The sequence below is a fragment of the Labeo rohita genome, chromosome 2, assembly GCF_022985175.1.
Source record: "Labeo rohita strain BAU-BD-2019 chromosome 2, IGBB_LRoh.1.0, whole genome shotgun sequence".
In the NCBI taxonomy this organism is placed as follows: Eukaryota; Metazoa; Chordata; class Actinopteri; order Cypriniformes; family Cyprinidae; genus Labeo; species Labeo rohita.
The window spans coordinates 21,648,355-21,673,821 of record NC_066870.1 but is presented as its reverse complement, the minus strand read 5'-3'; the positions used below and the strand labels follow the sequence as shown (position 1 = coordinate 21,673,821).

The 25,467-nt window shown below is 32.6% G+C and overlaps 2 protein-coding genes and 1 pseudogene across 2 annotated transcripts; 1 reads left to right on the top strand and 2 right to left on the bottom strand.

Moving 5' to 3' along the window:
• Positions 1-283: 283 nt before the first annotated feature.
• On the top strand, positions 284-6,813 carry LOC127152572 (uncharacterized; annotated as a pseudogene).
• A 685-nt stretch (positions 6,814-7,498) lies between these two features.
• On the bottom strand, positions 7,499-20,729 carry stard3nl (STARD3 N-terminal like). The gene is made up of 9 exons (XM_051094196.1): positions 20,609-20,729; positions 18,699-18,983; positions 18,487-18,564; positions 14,968-15,045; positions 14,708-14,761; positions 14,506-14,623; positions 14,255-14,353; positions 8,452-8,507; positions 7,499-8,356 (listed from the first exon to the last, which is right to left on the bottom strand). The coding sequence occupies exons 2-8, from the start codon at positions 18,900-18,902 to the stop codon at positions 8,455-8,457; spliced, it is 684 nt and encodes a 227-aa protein (XP_050950153.1). The 5' UTR covers positions 18,903-18,983; positions 20,609-20,729; the 3' UTR covers positions 7,499-8,356; positions 8,452-8,454.
• Positions 20,730-22,053: 1,324 nt separating this feature from the next.
• Positions 22,054-25,157, bottom strand: epdr1 (ependymin related 1). The gene is made up of 3 exons (XM_051124740.1): positions 24,787-25,157; positions 22,878-23,086; positions 22,054-22,473 (listed from the first exon to the last, which is right to left on the bottom strand). The coding sequence occupies exons 1-3, from the start codon at positions 25,026-25,028 to the stop codon at positions 22,283-22,285; spliced, it is 642 nt and encodes a 213-aa protein (XP_050980697.1). The 5' UTR covers positions 25,029-25,157; the 3' UTR covers positions 22,054-22,282.
• Between the last annotated feature and the right edge of the window lie 310 nt (positions 25,158-25,467).

Here is a 25,467-nt window from a genome sequence, read left to right as displayed (position 1 = left end):
TCACTGATTCATTTGAAAATTTTTACTGGAAGTTTAGTGAGTCCCTTTGATCACTGACCACAGCTGTCAAATTGTTGGTCACATAAACTAGCCATGAGTGAGTGTTGAAAGACTTGTAAATAAATTATTGCAGCCCTACTGGTAACAGTGTGACATGACACTGTACAAAATGTTATTGCTGGATCTGTTCAATGCAGATGTAATTTAAAATTGTTTTAGTATTTGATTGACCAAAATCAAGACTAATATTCTAATTTTTTTTCTAATTTTTTAGTCAAATATTTAAAAAGTCTACAGGGATATTCTACAACATGATGTGACAACAAATGGTCTTTTGCATAAGCTGAACCTTTTTGTTCAAGAACAAATGACTGTGGGCAACAAGAAAGTCTTCGGTTCGGGGACAAGACTTTATGTGACAGGTAAGGAAAAATTCATATAATTAAGGTCTTCTAGACCGATTTTGAAGCATTTTTAATTTAATTTCACTAATTACTTGTGTAATTCAGCCAGAGACCGAGAATAGAATAGCTGGAATAGCAAATCCAGGCTGCTCAATTAGTCTGCTTGTTTGCTTATAAAGGGAGAAAATATGTGACCCTAAACCATAAAACCAGTAATAAGAATCAATTTTGTGAAACTGAGATTTATACATCATCTGAAAGCTGAATAAATAAATTAAGCATGTTAGGATAGAACAATATTCGGCCGAGATACAACAGTTTGAAAATCTGTAATCTAAGAGTGCAAAAAAATCTAAATATTGAGAAAATTGCCTTTAAAGTTGTCCAAATGAAGTTCTTAACAATGCATATTTCTAATCAAAAATCTTTCATATATTTACGGTAGGAAATTTACAATATATCTACATGAAACATGATCTTTACTTAATATCCGAATGATTTTTGGCGTAAAAGATAAATCAATAATTTTGACCCACACAATGTATTTTTGGCTATTGCTACAAATATACCCGTGCTACTTAAGACTGGTTTTGTGGTTCAGGGTCACATATGTTAAATGGATAGTTCACCCAAAATGAAAAATCTGTCATTATTTTTTCACCCTCATGTCATTCTAAGCCTGTATGACTTTCTTCTGTGGAACACAAATGAAAACTGTTGTTCTACAGAAGAATAAAGTCATACAGATTTTGAATGGCAAAAGGTGATGATGACAAAATTTTCATTTTTGTGTGAACTATCCCTTTAAAACAGTGTAAAACATCAGGAACACTGGTCTTAAACCATTTTATACCAGGCTAGAAAGTTTTGCATTATTCAGAAGTATTTGTAATAGTCTTAATCTGAGTGGGCAACTGGATCAAAAGATTTGGATCTGGAACACGGCTAATAGTAACAGGTAAGAAACAGTGTCAGAATTTCTTCAAATGTGACTCTGAACCACAAAACCAGTTATAAGGGTCAATTTTTAGAAACTGAGATATATACATCATCTGAAAGCTGAATAAATAAGCTTTCCATTGTTGTATGGTTTGTTAGGATAGGACAATATTTGGCCGAGATACAGCTATTTGAAAATCTGGAATCTGAGGGTGCAAACAAATCTAAGGATTGAGAAAATCGCCTTTAAAGTTGTCCAAATGAAGTTCTTAGCAATGCATATTTCTAATCATAAATCGAGTTTTGATATATTTATGGTAGGAAATTTACAATATATCTACATGGAACATGATCTTTCCTTAATATCCTAATGATGGCGTAAAAGAAAAATCGATCAATTTGACCCATACAATGTATTGTTGGCTATTGCTACAAATATACCCGTGCTACTTAAGACTGGTTTTGTAATGCAGGGTCACATATGTTAAAGGGATAGTTCACCCAAAATGAAAAATCTGTCATTATTTTCTTACCCTCGTGTAATTCTAAGCCTTTATGACTTCTGTGAAACACAAAAGAAGATATTTTGAAAACTGTTGTTTTACAGAAGAATAAAGTCATACAGATTTTGAATGGCAAAAGGTGATGATGACAAAATTTTCATTTTTGTGTGAACTATCCTTTTAAAATAGTGTAAAACATCAGGAACACTGGTCTTAAACCATTATATACCAGGCTAGAAAGTTTTGCATTATTCAGAAGTATTTGTAATAGTCTTAATCTGAGTGGGCTACGCAATCAAAAGATTTGGATCTGGAACACGGCTAATAGTAACAGGTAAGAAACAGTGTCAGAATTTCTTCAAATGTGACCCTGAACGACAAAACCAGTCATAAGGGTAAATATTTTGAAACTGAGATATATACATCATCTGAAAGCTGAATGAATAAGTTTTCCATTGTTGCATGGTTTGTTAAGTTAGGACAATATTTGGCCGAGATACAGCTATTTGAAAATCTGGAATCTGAGGGTGCAAAAAAATCTAAATATTGAGAAAATCGCCTTTAAAGTTGTCCAAATGAAGTTCTTAGCAATGCATATTTCTAATCATAAATCAAGTTTTGATATATTTATGGTAGGAAATTTACAATATATCTACATGGAACATGATCTTTACTTAATATTCTAATGATTTTTGGCGTAAAAAAAAATTGATAATTTTGACCCACACAATGTATTGTTGGCTATTTCTACAAATATACCCGTGCTACTTAAGACTGGTTTTGTGGTCCAGGGTCATATATGTTAAAGGGACAGTTCACCCAAAATGAAAAATCTGTCATTATTTTCTCACCCTCGTGTAATTCTAAGCCTGTATGACTTTCTTTAGTGGAACACAAAAAAAGATATTCTAAAAACTGTTGTTTTACAGAAGAATAAAGTCATACAGACTTTGAATGGCAAAAGGTGATAATGAGAAAATTTTCATTTTTGTGTGAACTATCCTTTTAAAATAGTGTAGAACATTGGGAACACTGGTCTTAAACCATTATATACCAGGCTAGAAAGTTTTACTTTATTCAGAAGTATTTGTAATAAACTTAATCTGAGTGGGCTACCGGATCAAAAGATTTGGATCTGGAACACGACTAATAGTAACCGGTAAGAAACAGTATCAGAATTTCTTCACATGTGACTCTGAACCACAAAACCAGTTATAAGGGTAAAAAATTTTTAACTGAGATGCATATATCATCTGAAAGCTGAATAAATAAGTTTTTCCATTGATGTATGGTTTGTTATGATAAGAGAATATTTGGCCAAGACACAACTATTTGAAAATCTGTAATCTGAGGGTACAAAAAAAAAATCTAAATATTGAAAAAAATCACCTTTAAATGTTGTCCAGATGAAGTTTTTAACAACACATATTTCTAATTAAAAATTAAGTTTGATATATTTACGGCAGGAAATGTACAATATATCCGCATAGAACATAATATCCTAATGGTTTTTTGCGTCAAAGTAAAATCAATAATTTTGATCCATAAAATGTATTTTTAGCTATTGCTACAAATATACCTGTGCTACTTAAGACAGGTTTTGTGGTCCAGGGTCACAAATGTTAAAGGGATAGTTCACCCAAAATGAAAAATCATCAGAAACAGTGGTCTTAAACCATTAAATACTAGGCTTGAAAGTTTTGCATTATTCAGAAGTATTTGTAATAGACTTAATCTGAGTGGGCTATGACATTAAGAGATTTGGATCTGGAACACGGCTAATAGTAACAGGTAAGAAACAGTGTCAGAATTTCTTCAAATGTGACCCTGAACCACAAAACCAGTCATAAGGGTCAATTTTTAGAAACTGAGATATATACATCATCTGAAAGATGAATAAATAAGTTTTCCATTGATGTATGGTTTGTTAAGTTAGGAAAGGATAATATTTAGCTGAGAAACAACTATTTGAAAATCTGTAATCTGAGGATGCAAATTAAAAAAAAAAAATCGCCTTTAAAGTTGTCCAAATAAAGTTCTAAGCAATGCATATGTCTAATCAAAAATCAACTTATATATATTTATGGTAGGAAATTTACAATGGAACATGATTTTTGGGGTAAAAAAAAAATTGATAATTTTGACTCACACAATGTATTTTTGGCTATTGCTACAAATATACCCGTGCTACTTAAGACTGGTTTTGTGGCCCAGGGTCACATATGTTAAAAGGATAGTTCACCCAAAATAAAAAATCTGTCATTATTTTCTCACCCTCGTGTCATTCTAAGCCTGTATGACTTTCTGAAAACTGTTGTTATGTCCATACAATGAAAAAAAAAAAAGAGTTTAAGGTTGTTTTGGACATCACTGACTTTCATTGTACCAACAAAAACAGTTGAAACATTCTTAAAAATATCCTTTGAAAATAAAGTCATACAGATTTTCAATGGCATGAGGGTGATGATGACAGAATTTTTATTTTTGTGTGAATTATCCCTTCAAAATAGTGTAGACCATCAGGAACAGTGGTCTTAAACCATTATATACAAGGCTAGAAAGTTTAGCATTATTCAGATGTATTTGTAATAAACTTAATCTGAGTGGGCTATTTGATCAAAAGATTTGGATCTGGAACACGGCTAATAGTAACCGGTAGGAAACAGTGTCAAAATTTCTTCAAATGCATTAAATTATATCATTTCTAAGAAAAAACTTTGCAAGTCTTCCTCTTTTTGCTTATTTGCTCAATGATCACTAAATCTGTGTTTAATATGTGTTTCTCTTAAGAGCCAGGGAAAGACAAGTTCATCAACCAAATTTGTCTGGATACCTACCATCAAAACCAGATCCCAAAAATGGCAAACAGGCAATGTTATGCCAGGCCAGTGGTATGTTTCCTGACTTGGTGAGATTTGAATGGAAAAAAATGGTGCGACTGTGTCGGGAGAGGGAGATGTTGTCGAGCAGAGGAAAGAAAAAACAAAAAAAAGTGACTGTGACAAGTATGTTGATTCTGGAATGAAGACAAGGCCAAAAGTGGCGACTATGAATGCATTGTTACCCATGAGGGAAACACTGACAAAACCAAAAGTGTTTTATTGAAGAAAGGTAATTTGAAGAAACTTTGATTTACTACAGTCATGTGTTCAATTTTATGGAAATAAAGTTTAATACAATTGATATGGGTTGAAGACACAGAGAGCTTTTATTATAAAAAATTATTTCTTATTATGTAAGAAAACCTCATTAAACCCTTAAATAAATCAAAGAATTAATAAAGAATGAATTAGAATTAAACATTTCATACATTACAGTGTTAACATATGAATGAAACTGTAAAATACACGTTTGTTTAATTTTTATCACTGTATTGTTATATTTTAAAGACAAGCCCAGTGGGCAACCAGAGGACTCTAATAAGGAAAATGCAGCATGTACACCCAGCACTGAGAAGCCCAAAAATGTGGACACTTCAGGTGAATAAATAAAAATGAATAGATAAATGTGTATACATTTGGATTAAGATACATTTACATTTTGATACAAAATCTTTGAAAAATTTCCAAGCCAACATTTAATACATTTTTGACTGAATTTGCTAAAATCTAAAGTCTAAATGATTTGTACATGTTCTTTTCATGCTTCCTAAAGTAATTTAACTGTTTGTTATTATTATTATTATTATTATTATTATTATTATTATTATTACAGTCACTGAATTATTCTGATCTTACGAATCCTATTTGTCTTAATAATTTTATTGGGTAACACTTTACAATAAGGTGTCATTTGTTAACATTAGTTAATGCATTAACTAACATGAACAATACATTTATTACAGTATTTATTTATTAATCTTTGTTAAAGTTAGTTAATACAAACAGTCGTTCATTGTTTGCTTGTTAATTCACAGTACATTAACTAATGATAACAAACACAACTTGTGATTTTAATAATGCATTAGTAAATGCTGAAATTAACATTAAGATTAAAAAAAAAAAAAGTATTGTTTATTCTTAGTTTATGTTAACTAACGTAGTTAACTAATGGTACCAAAATGGTAACACTTAAAATACTCTTATAACACTTATAACTACATTAGTTAACATGAACTAAGAATGAACAATACTTCTACAACATTTATTAATATTAGTTTTTTTTTTAATTTTAGCATTTACTAATGCATTATTAAAATCACAGGTTGTTTTTGTTAACATTAGTTAATGCACTGGGAACTAACATGAAAATGGAATGACTGTATTTTTATTTACTAACATTAATAAAGATTAATACTTTAATAAATGTATTGTTCCTTCGTGTTAGTTAATACTTTAATGGTAACAAATTACACCTTATTGTAAAGTGTTACTAAAAAAAACGCATTCATACCAAAACATTTATTTACATAAATTGTTACCTGTGTTTACCAAAATGTAAAGTGCACAGACATATATATTATTAACATATAAATGTTTTTTATAAAAGCATTTAACTGTTTTTTTTTTTTCTTTTGCTTTATTACAGGAGATTCAGATCAATTACCCAGCATGTCCCTGTTTGTCTATGCATACAGTGTCATGCTCATGAAGAATGGCTTATTTTTTGGCGTTGTGTCTGTATTTCTATTAAAGAGAAGAGCTGAAAGGAAAGAAGAAAGCTCTTAGACTTAATGCATAAGATAAATACCAAACAAGCAAAGGTTTATTACATAAAGTACATTTTGCTAATTAAAGAATAGATGCAATATTATCTCTGCTTAAATGTATTGCTTTTAAATTTGTAGTGCATCTGCTTTGCACATTTTTTTTTTATCTTTTAAAAGCAATATTTAGATTTTTAAAAATACATAACGTATCCAAATGTAAAATGTTTTGTTTTCATTGTAATCTGCTTTTGTTGCATTTTCACAATTTGTTGAATAAAATCTGTTCATAAAATAAATGAAATGTTATCTGTACGTGTAATAAAATGAATCAGTTATGAATAATGAAACTCTTTCAATAAATTATGCTTGCATGGGAGGTTATCTTTAAAATAAAACAAAATCATTATATAGAAAGATGATTGCCTTTATGCATTTTCCTGTCTTAGACATTATAAATAAATCAAAATACCCATAAAATACAGTATATATCAGATAAGTATTTAATTAGGTGCTAATAATACATATCAACATCATAAAAAGTACTATTATAATAATAATACTAAAATCTGACTATTATGTTTAGTTACATTAAAGTACTGTCTAAACAAAAATACACACTACATCTTTGTATAGTTTACTCTGCTACAAATGACAATTCTGTAATCAATTTTTATGCATTAATTAAGTTTAAAGATCAAAGCCCCGTACGTAAATGTGAAAAACATCACGAAGGTGATTGAAACTGCTGCGGTAGGAAAATGTGGTCGGGTATGTACACACCACAGGCGGAGGTGCTTACTGGAAAGAAAACATGCAACAGTTTAACCACAGCATGATTGGCTGATAATTTATTAGCGGCTGCAGGGTGCTTGTCTTTTTAATCTAAGCTGTTATTTGTGGGCGAGAAGGTTGCACTATCCGTGAGAGCACAAACTGACTCTCAGCTGGGGTTTCCGCTCCTTTTCGCTCGCTTTCAGGCTGTAAAAACTGCATAAAGACTCGTGTTTAATAAAAACAGTAATTGTTTTAATGCATAACGAAAGAATACAATCTGCCACCATCCTGCACACTTGAGGCTTCGTGATAGATGCATACTGTATGGAGATTTTCAAATTATTTAACCAAAACTGTAGGTCCCAGACCTGCACCAGGTACATAAGCCCTTATTCAGTAAGCACGGTACAAGTAAACTCAACAGGAAGTAGATATCTTTCACCTAAGATGATTTAGGAATGCTTACTGAAGAGGAGCCACAACAAACATAAAAATGCATTACACATCCATGCATCACTTTAAGTCATACATTTCTTTGTTTAAGTGTGTTTCATGCTAAATTAAACAAGTTCTTTATTTTGCAAGTAAATCAAACCTCTCATTCCAAAAACTGGTAGAAAAAGCATAAAAAACCAAAAAGAACACACACTGGTAAGTGGCAGTGCAGACCTGAGACTATACTGCTATTCACATTTAGGTCCAGTGATGTATATGAGATCAGAAGCATAACAGTGTTAATACACACAGAGCTTGTGGCATTTTTTTTTTTACACTGAAGCATTTGAAAACAAACTAAATGTCAAGTTCAACACTGATATTTGATGATTAAGTTCAGAATACACATTAAAATCCTTCATTTTTTCAAGAAGTACTGCTATAGTTGAGTGGAAAAAAATTAAGACTCAAAAAATGATTGCACTAAGAGTTTGTGTGGGCAAATAGAGACATGGCGATGGTGGATCTAAGGCAGAGTGACGTTCTGGTTCGGGTCACCCGTGTACAAAAACCCATGTTAAGACACACGGCTCGAGGACGAGCGACGCTGGAAGAGGCTGTTGTACTCTGAAAGTCAGTGTTTGTCAGAGCTCCTATTAAAAAAGCAAAATAAAATCTATTATTTAGACTAGATCAATTTGATTTGAGGAAGAAAAGCATTTTATAAAATACCTATTAATATTAATACCTGCTAGACGATGGGCTTCTCAAGATTATGTTTATCATCAAGGTCTTCATCAGAGTCTACAGAAGCAAAAGATCATATTCAGTGTGATTAAAATCGATGTACGCAAACAGAACACGGCTGTTTGCACACAACAAACAAACTGACAAAACACCAGTGAGGATGTTTTATAAATGCATGAGGTATGAAATATTCATAAAAATATTCAAGCTTCCAATTTTCTCATATAAATAAAGTACACGTAAATTTGTTGTTTGTGATGCTTTTCTAAGCAACATTTGAAAAACTGAAATAATATTGGGGGAAAAAAAACATGGGAAATATATATATATAAAAATATTTTTAAAACAAACACACATTTGTAACCCTTACAGAAAACATGTTTGCATTGTTACATTTTCAGATAAACATCATTTACTATTTTTAATCATTTTTTTACATTGTGGGGACTGCAGGCCGGTCCCCACCATGTCAAAAATTTCAGGTTTTACTATCCTTGTGGGGACATTTGGTCCACACAATGTAGCAAGAACAAGTACACATACACACACACACGTTTGTTTTTGTGAATTGTGGGGACTTTCCATAGACTTCTATAGTTTTTATACTGACCAAACGATACTGTCTATCCCCTAACCCAACCCTAACCCTAAACCTAGCCCTCACAGAAAACATGTTTGCATTGTTACACTTTCAGATAAACATCATTTACTATTTTTAATAATTTTTTAACATTGTGGGGACCACAGGCCAGTCCCCACAATGTCAAAAATTTCAGGTTTTACTATCCTTGTGGGGACATTTGGTCCCCACAATGTAGCAAAAACAAGTACACACACACACACACACACACACACACACACACGTAAGTTGTGTTTCCATGTTTTATGGGGACATTCCATAGGTGTAATGGTTTTTATACTGTACAAACCGTATTTTCGCACTACACCTACCCTATACCTAAGCCTAGCCTTCACAGGAGACTGTGCACATTTTTACTTTCTCCAAAAAACTCATTCTGCATAATTTATAAGCCCGTTTCCTCGTGGGGACCTAAAAAACATCCTCACAAGGTCAAAATTTACTGGTATTACTATCCTTGTGGGGACAAGGATAGTAATATCCATTTGGTCCCCATAACGTGATAAATACCAGGCACACACACACACACACACACACACACACACACACAGACACATGTCTGGTTTATTATCCTTGTGGGGACTCTCCATAGGTGCAATGGTTTTTATACTCTCCACACTGTATTTTCTATCCCCTTACCCTAACCCTACCCCTAAACCTAACCCTTACAGAAAACTTTCTGCATTTTTACTTTCTCAAAAAAATCTCATTCTGTATGATTTATAAGCTTTTGTACCCATGGGGACCTCAATTTAGGTCCCCACGGTGACACTAGTCCCCATGAGTCTGTGTGTATTCAGGTTTAGGTCCCCACAAGGATATAAAAACAAGTCCACATATCTCTCACACACACACACACACATATGAGATAATTTCAAATGAATGCATGAAATGGGAAACATAATGACACATAATGTAGCAATGTCAAAAAGAGTTTAGTTCTGGACTGGAAAATGCTGATTCAATTATCAAGAAGTGCAAAGAATGAAAACAAAAAACTAAACTAAACTAAACGGGTCACACTTTATTTCCAGTTGTTGAAATTAACAAACTATTATCTATGACTTTTGCCTCAATAAACTCCTTATTACTGCTTATTAATAGTTAATAAGGTAGTTGTTAAGTTTAGGCACTGGTGAAGGATTAAGGATGTGTAATTTGGTCATGTAGAATATGTGCTTTGTAAGTACTAATAAACAGCCAATAAGTAAAAGTAATACGCATGCTAATATAGTTAATAGTGAGAATTGGTCCCTATAGACCAATTATCTGTTTGTAAACATTTGGGATGCGCGCACAGCATGGTTGCAGAAAGCCCGGGAGAGATAGCCTTTACAGCTAGAGAATTACAGGGATACAGTACAAAATACTTTGATTTAAAAAGAGTATAGATTATATTGATTAGATGTCATTTTTAAAATATTATTCGCATATTACAAGAGCTTGTCACCCAGCGATAAACACTGTTATTCAGTGAAATTGACATTAGACAGTGGGATAGTCTTACAGATCCGAAATAGGGATGACGTTTTTTTTTTTTTTTTTTTTTTTTTTAATGGGCGGTAAAAGGTAAATTTGATTTTATATTTCAAAATTCTGACTTTATTTTCTCAATTCAAAGATTATATCCCACAACTCTATAGAGGAAAAACAACTCGTCATTCTCTCTTTTCCCCTCGGCTCAGTGTTTATTTTCCACACTTCTGGCTTTTTTTCCCCTCAGAATTAATAAACTCACTTAGTTTTGTTAAATCGAGTTCTAAAGTCCAAATTAGGAGATATAAACTTGCATTTGTGAGAAAAAAAAAGTCAGAATTGTGAGATAAAATAAAAAAAAAAATTATGTAAAAATGTTAATAGTAATAGGTTTAAATAATATTTCATGCTGTAGGCTAACTGCAAGGCTAATACAATATGTCCTCTATGAACAGCACATGAGAATATTATGTAGACCTATTGTTTAAATCAATATGCTTTAAAAGTAGAATAATCATATTAGTTTTCATCGTATGTCCGTTTAAGCGTCTGCGTTTAGTTTCAAATGGCGTCTTTTACTACAGTATTGTATAAAAATTATTTGCATTCCAATTTTGACATCAAAAGACACAAAAAAACATTTTTTCTCTTATTCCATGGATTTTACCCATTTACCTCCACTTGCAACCAGTGTTTTTCTGCAACCATTATGCACGCGCAGTCACTGTGACGTCTACTTGAAATTGGTCTATACTTAAGTGTTACCAACAAAACTAAACTAAATTAAACTAAACAGTCAAACTAGAAATAAATGAACAAATCTAAAGATCTACTGAAGATTTTTTTCAGCATTCTTTGGTCATTTTTTTAATAAATTAGATTATAAACTATATAGTAAATATATTTATAATCTTATAATTTATAATCTCATTTAAGCAAATTTAAGTAAATTTTACTGTTGCTTTTGATCTGATTAATGCATCCCTGCTAAATAAAATTAATTAAAAAAATGTAAAAAAAACATTCCCCAAACTGTTACTTACTGACCCAAACAGTGAACATTAGTGCATATATGCTGTATATAACGTTTTTGAACAGTAAGACTTTTAATGTTTTTTAAAGTCTCTTCTGCTTATTAATCCTGCATTTATTTGATCTAAAGTACAGCAAAAAGAGTAAAATTGTGAAATATTTTTACTATTTAAAATAACTGCTTTCTGTTTGAACATATTTTAACATGTAATTTATTCCTGTGATGAAAGCTACATTTTTAGCATCATTACTCCATTCACATGATCCTTCAGAAATCATTCTAATATGCTGATTTGCTGTTCAAGAAACAGAAAGAAGTATTATTTATTATTATTATTATTACTATTCATATTTAAAACAGTTGAGTATATTTTTTCAGGATTCTTTGATGAATAGAATAGAATAGATCCAAAGATCAGCATTTATCTGAAATAAAAAGCCTTTGTAACATTATACACTACACCATTCAAAAGCTTGGAGTCAGTATTTTTTTAATTAAACCCCTCCCCCCCCATGAGACTATATAACTATGAAAAGTTAATACTTTTATTTAGCAAGGATGCTTTAAATTGATCAAAAGTGATGCTAAAGACATTTATAATGTTACAGAAGATTTCAGGTAACTGCTGTTCTTCTGAACTTTCTATTCATCAAATAAAACAGAATAAAATCTACCCAGCTGTCTTTAACATAATAATAATAATAATAATAATAATAAATAAATGTTTTTGAGCAGCAAATCAAAATATTGGAATGATTTTCAAGGCTCATGTGACTGGAGTAATGATGCTAAAAATTCAGCTTTGAAATCACAGGAATAAATTACATTTTAAAATATATTCAAATAGAAAAAAGTTATTTTAAATAGTAAAAATATTTCAAAATGTTGCTGTTTTTGCTGTATTTTGGATCAAACAAAAGCAGGCTTGGTAAGCAGAAGAGACTTTTTTTAAAAAACATTAAAAATCTTACTGTTCAAAAACATTTGGTGGTGTGGATAAAAGATAATGTTAGTATATGAATGTTTTGGCTGTGTTTTGCAGCCTTGATTCCGGTGTATGTGGTGTGAAAAAAACAAACAAACTGCTGACTTCAAACTTTTGAACAGCGTGTGACATATATGTATATAGGGTACGATGGGGCTCTTTGTGCTTTTCACTGTCCCATATATGATTGCAGAAAAAAAAATGTTTAATGTTTTTATTAAACATTGATGCCGCAACAGATTTTGTATGAATATAAAATCATAAAAGTGGTTTGTTTTGTTTAAACATCTTATAAATGTATGAGGCAAGTTGGCCCTTTCACCACGGGTGTAGAAAAATCTGTATTTCTACAAATACTTAAGTAATGTGTTTAGAATAGTTTTGAACAGAATCTAAGTTAATAGCTAATAGCAAAGTAATCATTTTAGCAAAGTCTGTACTATTTTCTGTTCATTTTGATAAAATATTTTTGTTCAATAAATATACTGTTATTAAAATGTTAATTGTAAAAATCCTGATTCAAAGCTATTAAAAAAAAGATTGGTGACATTTTACAATAAGATTTATTAGTTAACAACAATTATCTACATTAGATAACATGTTAATTTAAGCATTTACTAATGCATTATTAAAAACACAAGTTGTTTGTTAACATTAGTTAATGCACTGTGAACTAATATGAATGAACAATTAATGACTGTATTTTTATTAACTAACATTAACAAAGATTAATAAATAGCGTAACAAATGTACTGTTCATTCATGTTAGTTAATACATTAACTAATGTTAACAAATGACACCTTATTGTAAAGTGTTACCAAAAGATTCTGAAAGCACTGAAGGAGATGCCATAATAATTTAATGTAACTTTACAGTAGTAACAATAAATATGATACACTTTACAATAAGGTTTATTAGTTAACATTAGTTAACTACATTGATTAACATGAACTAAGAATGAACAATACTTCTACAGCATTTATTAATATTAGTAAATCCTAATTTCAGGCTTTACTAATGCATTATTAAAATATCACAAAGTGTGTTTGTTAACATTAGTTAATGCACTGTGAACTAACATGAACAAACAGTTCACGACTGCATTTTTTAATAACTAACATTAAAAAAGGTGAATAAATAGTGTAATAAATGTATTGCTAACAGTTTGTTCACATTAGTTAATTAATGTTAACAAACGACACCTTATTGTAAAGTGTTACCAATATTTCATTATTTGCTGTGATTAATATCATAAAAAATAAATACGCTGATTATCTAGAGCAAAATCTACAATTAACAGGAAATGGATTATTTTCCCAAGGCACTTTAATACAGCTGCAACACCTCTAAATACAACTTTCCTTGAATATCTCTACCGCTCACCGCAGTGCACCTGAGCTCTGACAGTGGCGTTTCCTGGAAAATACGTGTCTGTAACTTTGTAACTGTGATATGTGAAAAATAAACTATGACTACAAAAAAAAAAAAAAATCCATAAACAACAAAATGTTGCGAAGCTGATGTGACTAATCTTTTAAGCTATCAAGTGACAGAACTCGAAAAACAAGTTATTACAACTTGTAAAAGACACGACTGTAAATTTCTATGTGGCCCTGAGAACCATTTTCATGGTTGTTCAGCTAGTACTGAACAGTTAGTAAGCTATTACCTGCCATGGACTCCGGAGGCGAGTAGAACTGGCCATCTTGAACGGGTCCAGGGTATAAAAGAGGTTCTCGATCTTGCGCATTCTGCGCTGAAAGATACCCTATCACACACGACACACGTGTTAGCTAAAAACCATGACACTGCAAGAGCAAATAAGTCACAATCAGCATGTCTTAAAATTATAATCTATGTCCATTAGGCTTTAATGATCAAGTTTGCTTGTCTCACTGTAATTAGATATTAGATTCTCACTGAATTCATCACCGGCCTCCTGGGGCAGGACTTTGAAGTCCAGCAGCCACGTCTCTATCCATGCCAGAATGAAGGAGACAATGGGTAACAAATACCCAAACGCTCCCTGTGATAGAAGCTAGACAACATAAACGCATTTCTGGGTCAATGCAAATAGGATTTAAATCTCAAATAAATAGACTGAATGAAAAACATCTCATACCTTTGATACTATTACTTTCACTATTAAGAAACCAGTGGTGACTGCTGTAGTTATCTGTAATGAAGAAATGTGGAGATATGATTATCATTAACTTAATCTATACAATTTTAAAAAGCTATATAGTTATATTTGTAAGTGAAGCTCAGTCGAGTTGTTTTGAGAAAGTACTAAACGAAGAGAAATCCTGTAAGTTATTAATAAGTAAAGCAACATCGCCCTCTGGTGGAGGATGGAAGAATATAAAATAGAAAGTCACTTACCGCAATGGCCCACCAATGCCTCACTTTACACACTGCATAAGCCAGAATCAAAGCTGCAAAGCGGAACACAGCCAAAAGCTGAGGAGAAAAAAACAGCCATACACTAACATTATCCTTTGCTTCCATATATATGGCATATACAGTTTACATATTAAACTTAAAGACATTTATACCCCCGGTTTCACAGACTTAAGGCTAGTCCCAGACTAAAATTAATGTTTGAGCTGTCTCACCTGAAAATATCTTGCTCTGACATATGTCAGTGCCATTGCTTTGTCATTTTTATAATAGCTGCCTAAATGTCTTGATTTAACTAAGGCCTAGTCCTGGCTTAAGCTAAGGCCCATCTGTGAAACCAGGCCAGAGTGTTACAAGAGGTTTCCATTTAATATAAATGCTGTCCTTTTGAACTGTCTATCCACTGTATTTTTCAACACAGAACTAAGCCTATATGCAAGACTTCCAGTTCAATAGACGCTACAGAGAATTAAAGAGAACAATAACAGCGTTCAGTAAACGGTAAAAGTGTTTGCACTACAAACCAGTGTTTATAATTAAGATAATACATCGAAATAATATGGTTAAACACACCAATTGCATTATCAAGCAGCAAAGTGAGCTGTTTTGTACAGCTAAAAATAGCTGGACGTGGATAAGACCGGAAGTCAGACCCATAAAATTTACAAATGGCAAAAATAAGTACAACTAAAACTATTAAGCAGCTGTTGGGACCAGTTGGGATCACTGTCCTTTTACCGCTTTAGGCATGTTAAACCTCTCTAAATGTCAATCATATAAAATAATTAATGCATACGAATAGATAGTAAAAATATTTTTTGTGCAGAGAGGGTGATAGGGAATACGTCAAACTCGGGACGCTCTTGCAGCTGATCTGACTGAGTGGCCAGTGTAAGTGGAAATAACCCACCAGTCGGGATCACAGTCATTTGACCACTTTAATCGGGAAAAACCTCCTTAAAACTCTGAACATGTCAGGTAATACATTCATAAGGATATATATTTATTATATTTATTATAATAAATGAAGAATGAAAGAAATTCTGTTTTTTTTTTTCGAGGAAAACATTTCAGCATTTTTCTATATACAATGGACTGATATGGTGCCCCAATTTTGAACTTTCAAAATGCAGTTTAAATGCAGCTTCAAACAATCCCAAATATGGTTGTAAACAATCCCAGCCGAGAAAGAAGGGTCTTATCTAGTGAAACGATCGATTATTTTCATAAAAATAATACATTTTATATAACTTTTATTCTCAAACGCTCATCTTGCCTTACTTTCCTTGAACTGTGTATTCTGCCTCAAGACAGTTAGAGTATGTTGAAGACAGTATTTTCTCCCTCAACTTCAAAAATAATTTCAAAATAGATAAGACTCTTCTTCCTTGGCTGGAATCGTTTACAACAACATTTGGGATCGTTTGAAGCCGCATTTAAACTGCATTTTGAAAATTCAAAATCGGGGCACCATATCAGTCCATTATATGAAGAAAAATGCTGAATGTTTTTCCTCAAAAAACATAATTTCTTTACAACTGAAGAAACAAAGACATGAACATCTTGGATGACAAGGGGGTGAGTACATTATATGTGAATCTTTGTTTTGGAAGTGGACTTCTCCTTTGAATACAACCTAAAAATGGCAAAAACGGCACAAAACTTGAAGAGAAAATTCAAAATAACAAACTTCCTGTTGAGTTTCGGACTTCATACAGAGGGACTGTTTTGCAGGTATTAGTGTGTTACATGTATCCACTGAATTTCGTACATGTAAGTGAAACATAGCTCGAGGATTGGTTTGTTGAAATTTTATAGGTGGTGCTATCAACTTCTCAAACCCACATCAGATGTAAATTTTCACCACTTTTGGTGTGTGTGCAAAGTTTCACGTGTTTGAGCATGTTTAGGCCCTCAAAAATGCAATTCATTTTGGAGTAGAAGAAATCTGAGCAATTCCAATAGGGTCCTCGCACCACTGGTGCCCGGGCCCTAATAAATTAGTGTATTTCCTTAAAGCTAGAGTAGTAGAGTAAGCATTAAACTCCAAGCTCAATAGTGGCTGGCTGGCTAAGCGGGTATAGAGAAGGGTCAATAACCAACCAGTCGGGATCAAGCCCATCTGAACACTTTATTTGCAATAAACCTCCCTAAATTGCCAATAATGTAAAATAATAGATCTGTAAAAATAGATTCACAGTGAATTTAATTGTAAGGTATGCAAACAGGAGGGGACGTGTCATGCTGGCAATCTGGTTAAAGATTTATTTGTTTTGCTCTCTTTCCACTCAAACTCCAAGAAATATTATTGTTATTTTTTATTGTGCATATATTCATATGATTTTATTCTTTTCCATGGTAGAATATATATTACACTTACATGTTCTATTAACCTTTTAGAACTGGTTTATCAGCATTTCATAAACAACTTGTTACATTAAAACTTCAGTTTAAAGAATGTGATCAGGTAGCATTTTAAAAATGGCACCACTGTGTATTAGCATAAATCTAGGCCACACAGCAGCTTACAGGGCAAAGTCTACAGGCTTATTTTCCAAATACAAAGCAACAAGAACAAAACTGTTTTTTTAAATCCAGCATCACACTAAAATGAAAAATGTGTCATTAATTACTCTCCCTCATGTCGCTCCAAACCCGCAAGTCCTTTGTTCATCTTCAGAACACAAATTACGATATTTTTGATGAAATCATGGGAGAGAAGAAATTGTTGAATAAAGGTCTTTTTTGTTTTCTTTCACACAGAAAATATTCTCGTAGCTTCATAAAATTAGGCCTGAGCTACTGATATCACATGGAGTCTTTACTACCTTTCCGGGTCTTTAACATGGTAGTTGCATTGCTGTTTACGCAGGGTCAGAAAGCACTCAGATGTCATCAAAGATATCTTAATTTGTGTTTTAAAGATGAATAAAGGTCTTACAGGTTTGGAACAACAGGAGGGCAAGTAATTAATGACAGAATTAGAATTTTTGTGTGAACTATCCGTTTAAATTATGTCAGTGCCATTGATTTGTATCAAAATGCACACGAGTACTGTTTTTCATTTAAAAAAAAAAAACTACTTAAATGTCCCAGTTTAGCTAAAACCTAATCCTGGCTTAATCAACGCCCTGTCTGTGAAACCAGGCCTAAGATTTCTTGGACAGAAACTATGTGGTTTGAAAGAGTGTGAGTGAGGTCATATGTCAATTTAGAAGAGTCATCTTTAAAAAGGGAACTGTGGGATGGACTGTCCCTAATATTTTACCACCATCAATTTCATTATAATTCACACCTTTAAATGCTGGTTATTTCCCTGCTTAAACATCAACATGTAATATATCTTAAAGATCAGGTCCTGTTTACTTGTCCAATAGGTTAGGAATTCCCGAACTTTTTGTCAGCCAAACCCATATGACTTTAAATATTTACTTGAAATCCCTTCTCAAAATAGAAGCTGATATTTCAGAAACAGAGAGTATTGTGTAGGCCAGTACTTACAAATATGTCAAAAAAAGATTTGTGGTAATCATACTGCAACACCTCTTGTTTCAGCTGCTCTTGTATCCCTCCATTGACCTAGAAAAAAACACACAAACTTTCACATGGATTCACACATAATGTAGTGCAGCTAAATCAGTTTCACATAATAAAGATGTTAAGAACATCACATTATGAATAATATTTAGTGCAAATGTATTACTACAACATACATTGAGCTCAATGATCCACAGCAAGGTGACGAACAAAAGGTCAAAGGTCACAAACAAGCAAAAGGTTCTTCGGACATCAGAGATGCACTTTTTCTCGCCTCCTTCATAGGACTCGATACGGGCAGAAACGTGTGTTGAGTTAATGTTGCCCACACCCCCTATAGTGGCCCGGGAACCCACACTGCTACCGCATTGGCTGTCCATGACTCGTCAGGCCCGTCCACTCGTGTCACTCCATTCACACTCACTCTCCTGGAGAGTCAGACTCTGTAGTCATGCCTAGTTCTGAAATGACACACAAAGTGGAGGCATTTTACACAGCGTTCAAAGGTTTATAGTTATTATTGTCACTTGTTCAGGACTTTGTGATGTCTTAAAATCAACAAAACCACCATCCTGTGTCTTATCACTGGGCGGACACACAAAGAAGAAGTAAAAAAAAACACACAAAGAAGAAGTGATGAAACATTAACACCTATTATAGAGTGCAAAAGTTCGGTTGCAGATATAAACTGTACATTCAATTAAGCCATGGGGAAAGTGTTTTTTGATCATTTTTATAACTTAAAAGAAAGACCTACTTTTAATTAGAAGCATATGCTTTTGTTAAAGCTACGAGTCCTCATTATTTCAACTTTTTAAATAAGCTTGTTTAACAGCATAATTCCTGATGAAAACTACATTACCCATGAAAAACCATCAAAACAAGCAAATTACACAGAGGCAAATTACAGAAAAACACTTTATTTCAAAATAATTGTTAAATGTTGCTTCTATACGCAGTTAACATCTTTAAATCAATATTTTTATATTCATCTGTTGTTTTAATTTGATTATGTCATTTGCAATGCTTCATGGGATTATAGTTATTTTCCTCACTAAAGCGGTCTTGCCTTTTTGTCCAATTTTAAATGACTTTCGCATCAAATCAAAGTTTGTAATGTTGTAATTCTCCTCATAGCTGATTTGGTGATGCTTTAACAGAGACCTATGGGAAAAAAATAAAGCGGGATCGCATCTAATGAGCAGGATAATGTACAGTCATTCATGATGGTGGATTAATTATGCTAAAAATGATAAGGCTTGCTATAATTCATTTTTGATCACAACTGCAAGGACTGTGAATAGTGAATAGTAACTAGGCATAAAAAAGCAGTCCAGCAAGTCTTATCAGGAAGTATTCCAAAAAAAAAAACTTGAATAAAAAAGTCAAGAGTTTAAGAGAACAGCAACTGTCTGTTTGGTTACTGGGACAAGTTCCTCTTACTGATGTCATTTACCAAAAAACAACGAGCTCAGGAATTCTCATGCCTTATGGGCTGCATTGTTTGCATATCACTCTGTTAAGACCTAACCACACTAGGCAGGATATTTCCTTCCCCAAAAAAGACATATACATGAGAAGTGAACTGACTTTTTGCTGTAATTCATATTGTTCTGAACTACCCTTACTGACAATACAGTTAATAATAACCTGTATGGAAAATTTGACTTCATTGCTTCCATGACTGATATGCTGATACAAAATTGACCTAGTTCCTTTTCTAATATGGAAAATTGAAGTATACAACGCAATAAACTCAAACTACTTTGTGTTTACGCTGTAAAGTGGTTATTTCAGAATTCTGCCAAAACAATTTGCATGCTATGAGCTAGCATGATAATACAGCAGTATAACAGGAAAAGCAGCGCGAATGTCTCAAAATGTGAAACACAGTGTCACAATTATACATCACAAATATCTATCATGCTAATTAAAATGGTAACTAGCAAAATAAACAATCCAACACTCACAATCTCTGTTAAAAACAATCTATCGGGTTACATCGTGTCGATTTACAGAACATTACAGGTTCATTTGTTTTGTCATATTAGCATTAGTTTATCAAAATAAATAACACGTCGCTTACCTTGCTGTGCAATCTTATAAAAGTCCACTTTGTATCACAGTCAACCGATAAATCAGTGAGGATCTACCTGTCGATAAAAATTCCGCACCATATGATGACTTTCGCTTCAGTCATACAGGAAATAGTGTGATGTTGTTTTGGAAAGAGAATTCTGGGATATGTAGTAGAACCCGGAACTGCGTCAGGCCTACTCACCGTCCCACTGCAATTCATTCAATACAGTTTTACACTAGGAAAATTGCCCTAAAAACCAAACTTTTAAATGTTTGAATTTCATTGAATTAGAAAGAAAATAAAACCTAAGTGGTATCTACGAACAAATGATGCTAGAGCTTCTCTCAGCGTCATTTTTGACTTTTAATCAACTGTAAAGGTAATTTTAGTTGAACTGTGAAGTCATTTGTTTAATGCAGGGATTCCCAAACGTTTTTGTCACCCCTTAAAATAAAATATTTGCTTAAAATGAAAAGGACGTTAACATTTCAATAACTTAACAACTCATTAGCATGTTCTTTGATGTTGTTTATCACAATGACTTGCAGGTAAACAAATAAAATATTTGTATTTTTAATTTTCAAGTGATTAAACTGCTTTTATTTTACATTTGTAATGATTGAATTAATTATTAGGCTTTTATCAACTCACAATTTATGATGTTCCAAAAAGTGGCATATATTTTCTTTCTCTTTGCTTTTTTATATCAATAATACGTTTAATGTTAAGTTAAAAACAAGTTTGATAAAAAAAAGTAATCTAAAAGTACTCTAAAACTAGTCAGATTACATTACCTAAAAATCTATTACCTAGATTTCATTACTAACTACATTTTTCATCATGTAATCTGTAAACAGTAACAATTTGTAAGTCATCTTTCCTGCTCTGTATGTAAATACAATTTCAGTGTTGTTTTTGTGAAATGTTTATGTGATATTTAATGCCTTAATGCAAAGACATACATATATATTACTACTCTCTGAGTCACTGTATTTATGTAAGTTGCTATCATACATTACTTGATAACAAGCCCACGTCCTTTTATAATGTAAATTATGATATAAATACATAACAGGTCTTTATTTCACATTTCTACAGACTTAAGCAGAGAAACAATTCTTTCATTAAAAGATGGACTCAACTACAGCTATTATGCTGAAGTCTTTGTCTATGCAAAACATCCTTGATTAATTGTCTTAAAAAAGGTATGTATTGTTAAATTAATTTTCTCAACAGTGGTGGTGAGGTAAACAATTTTATTGAAATCAAAATTCCAGAAGTTACAACATTTGAAAACAAACTGTAAGCATCCACACTGTAAATCAACTTAAAGGCTAAATAATATAATAAGCAGATGAACAGAATATTAACTCTCAAACAAAAAAATAAGTGCTACATTAGTCCACCCTGGATCAGCTCAACATACAGTTGTAATTTGCCCACAATGTGGCATATTAAAAATGAGGCTTCAAAAAATGTGAGTCACATTCACACTAAATCAACAAGAACTATTGAACTTAAACTTACATTCTCTGGTTTATTTCAAATCTGATTATATTTAACAGTACCTGCACTCAGTTCTTGTGCTTTTTGTCAGTGTAATATTTATTTAGAAGCTGTTTATTTAAGCCTGCCGCGTTATGGTTAAGGTATATTGTAATGTTATGCAGAGCGAGGTATTCAGCAGTCAGATGTCATCTTCTCAGTCAGAGCTGATTGGCATGTGCTGGGTGGGTCGAACACCCCAGGGTCACTAATGCCCAGCTGAAGGTCAAAGAAGCGCGTGGATGTGGTCACGCTACTGTTCTTGGTGTATGTCTCCTGGACAGGATAGCAGTCCTTCAAAGTGTACACACCAACCCAAGCCTCATCTGTAAAAGACAGAAAAATGTATTCAGCCCATGCAATTCAGGAACACATTAGAGGTCTCGTATAAAAAAATCAAGGCACATGTGAAATGCAAAATACACAACATAACTATCCACCTTATTTTTTAGCGCAGAAGTAAGCCTATGAGACGTTCATTAGCCGCTAAAATAACAAGAAGGATAACTGTGTGCAGTAAACGGTAAAACTGTTTGCACTACAAACCAGTGTGTTCATAATTAAGATAAGACACACCAGACACACAAATCTGTAATGTCAAGCAGCAAAAAAAGCTGTTTTGAACAGCTAAAAATAGCTGGATGCAGATAAGACCAGAAGTCAGACCCATAAAATTGACAAATGGCCTCGCCCATTCTTACGAGTAGAAAAAGGTGGATGACAAACATACTTTTGCGAGCTGGTTTTCGATCAGACCATTCTTGGACTTCGATCATGTCTCCAGGTCCTCCAATGAAGTACTGGTCCTCGTATGTGGAGTTCAGGGGAATATCATAAGGGTCCCAGGCCTCCGTCAGAGCGATCTTTGCACACTGCTTAGTAATCTCCTCAATTTGGAAAAGCACTCCACTCTTGAATAAGTAGATGTACTCAAAGAACCTCAAAGACAATTGCACAATGCAAATACTTTTAATATTGATTCAACTGTGTTTGGTCATTCTAATTTTGACAATAAAAGATCATTAGCATCATGAGATTTTGCACATTTACTTAAGAAGCAAAATGACTTGTCTTGTATTCATAATCAAAATTAAATATGCTTAAAAATAAGACAAAATGTCTATGCGGTAAGAAAAATAAACTTGTTTTCTCTTTAAATTAACTTTATTTTTCTTACCTCATTAGCAGATATTTTTTCTTGTTTTATGTCAATTAATCTTGAGAAAACAAAATTTTTCATTCGTCATTTTTAGTGTTGTCAAACGATTAATCACGCTTAAGTTTTTGTTTACATAATGTGTTTGTACTGTGTATATTTATTATGTATATTTAAATACACACACATGCATGTATATATTTAAGAAAAATATGTTGTTTTATATATTAAAAATATTTATATAAAATATCAATTATATATGTAAATACATGTGTGTATTTATATATAATAAATATACACAGTACACACGCATTACACTGTGTGCATAATTATTAGGCATGTTGATAATCTGGTCATATTTTTTTCCCAAGCACATTTTACCAATTCCAAACCACAACAATCTTAATAACTACTATTAATTTTGTATTTAATCATTTGTAAGTGATATATAACTGTCTGTGAAGGCTGGAAGTGAAAAACTCCTTATATTCAGGTGTGCAGGATTATTAGGCATGTTTTCTTTTACAGATAAAATGAGCCAAACAAGATATTTAACCCAGACTGAAAAGTCCAAATTATTAAATGCCCATGAGAAGAATGCAATACTAATGCATTACAAGAATTTGCAAAGTTAAGGCTTGACCATTGGACAGCGAAATGCTTGTTGAGTCTGCATGGTCAGAAAAAACAGGTGGAGAAGAAAAGATGCATGTTAACTGCAAAAGAATTAGGAATTAAGGTGAAGAATTAGGTGTGACACCATCAGGAACCGTTTAGTCTCCTGCGCCACCATTTTCCAGAACTGCAACCTACCTGGAGTCTTCAGAAGTACAGTGTGTCAGGTTCTCAGAGACTTTGCTTGGTAAAAAATAAAAAAAAAACGCCCCTGACTTAACAATAACAAGCTGACGTGTTGTGAAATACATGAAGACAGTTTTTTTTTTTTATAGGCTTTATAGACAGATAAGTTGAGAGTGACTCTTGAAGGACAAGCATCACATCCTCTTGTACCTCTGATTCAAGAATTTATCTTCCAAAATCTGGCAGTAAGTTTTGGGAGTTCATTTTAGTCCATCTCTGCAAGTCAGACATTTCAGGATAGGAGACTAAACACAGTGTATGTAAACAAAAACTCATTTTAAATGTGATTAATCGTGATTAAATGTTTGACAGCACTATTTTCTTGTCAAGTAAAATATATTGATTTAATAAAATGATGTATTTTTGGTTGAATTACTAAATATTACAATTATAAGTAATAGTTTAATAATTATTATGATGACAATAGTAACTTTTGATACATTTTTTCAGAAAACAACACTATACATTTTTGTTTTACTTCTTAACTAAATTTAAATAAATTTTAATAAGTGTAGATATTTAGAAAACAAGACAAAAATTGCATATTTAAAAATAATAATAATTTCTGCAGTGATACGAACGTGTATTAATATCTATTTCATAACATATGATGAATTCGTACTTCTTGCATGGTGTGTGTCCTGTTTTCTGCTCCAGGACCCTAATTCGCTGATTCTGTGCATCATAGGAGACCGCGGCCCGTGTGTTTCGTCCCGTGCCGTGGTCATATTCAACGGTCCGACCCTCCCACTGTAACGGCGCTGGACAGGGCTGCGGCGCCGCCGCTACTGACGGCGGAAAGCCCAAACAAGGCACCATCGCGGACAATGAGAGTACCAGTGCAAAAACAACAAAACCTGACATGTCTGTTGGTGCAAAGCTATAATTTCAAGAGATTTAAATATTCACAAAGCTAATTCAAACGCCTGTTGGTGGAGTAGAGGATTTCGTTGCACCGGTCCCTCATCCAAAATGACAAATATACCAACATCCATGTCACAAACACGTCGGACACACTGATTGGTCAGATATATTCAACCGCATGACAAACCCAAAAAAATATTTTCCACTAGCTGAAAAATATTAATATCACTTTTTATTACTGAAATGTATTCCTAATAACATAATATAATTTAACAATAATTACAATATTAAAACGTAGCTATTATTTGTATTACATTTAGCTAATTGAAAGCATAAGATTTCACCATAATAATAATGATTATCAGTAATAATAATCATAATAAGAAGAAATGTATTATTCGTGTTATTATTAATGTATAACAATAGCGTGTGTAATGCT

What these genes read in the sequence shown, in the direction of transcription:
- epdr1 (XM_051124740.1), bottom strand. Translation starts at nt 25,028, where the DNA reads ATGTCAGGTTTTGTTGTTTTTGCACTGGTACTCTCATTGTCCGCGATG. An exon ending in GGACACACACCATGCAAGAA is followed by an intron (nt 23,087 to 24,786) that starts GTACGAATTCAT and finishes ATTGTCTTTGAG; the next exon opens with GTTCTTTGAGTACATCTACT. An exon ending in TCGAAAACCAGCTCGCAAAA is followed by an intron (nt 22,474 to 22,877) that starts GTATGTTTGTCA and finishes TGTCTTTTACAG; the next exon opens with ATGAGGCTTGGGTTGGTGTG.
- stard3nl (XM_051094196.1), bottom strand. Translation starts at nt 18,902, where the DNA reads ATGGACAGCCAATGCGGTAGCAGTGTGGGTTCCCGGGCCACTATAGGG. An exon ending in AATCTTTTTTTGACATATTT is followed by an intron (nt 15,046 to 18,486) that starts GTAAGTACTGGC and finishes TTTTCTCCTCAG; the next exon opens with CTTTTGGCTGTGTTCCGCTT. An exon ending in GGCATTGGTGGGCCATTGCG is followed by an intron (nt 14,762 to 14,967) that starts GTAAGTGACTTT and finishes TCTTCATTACAG; the next exon opens with ATAACTACAGCAGTCACCAC.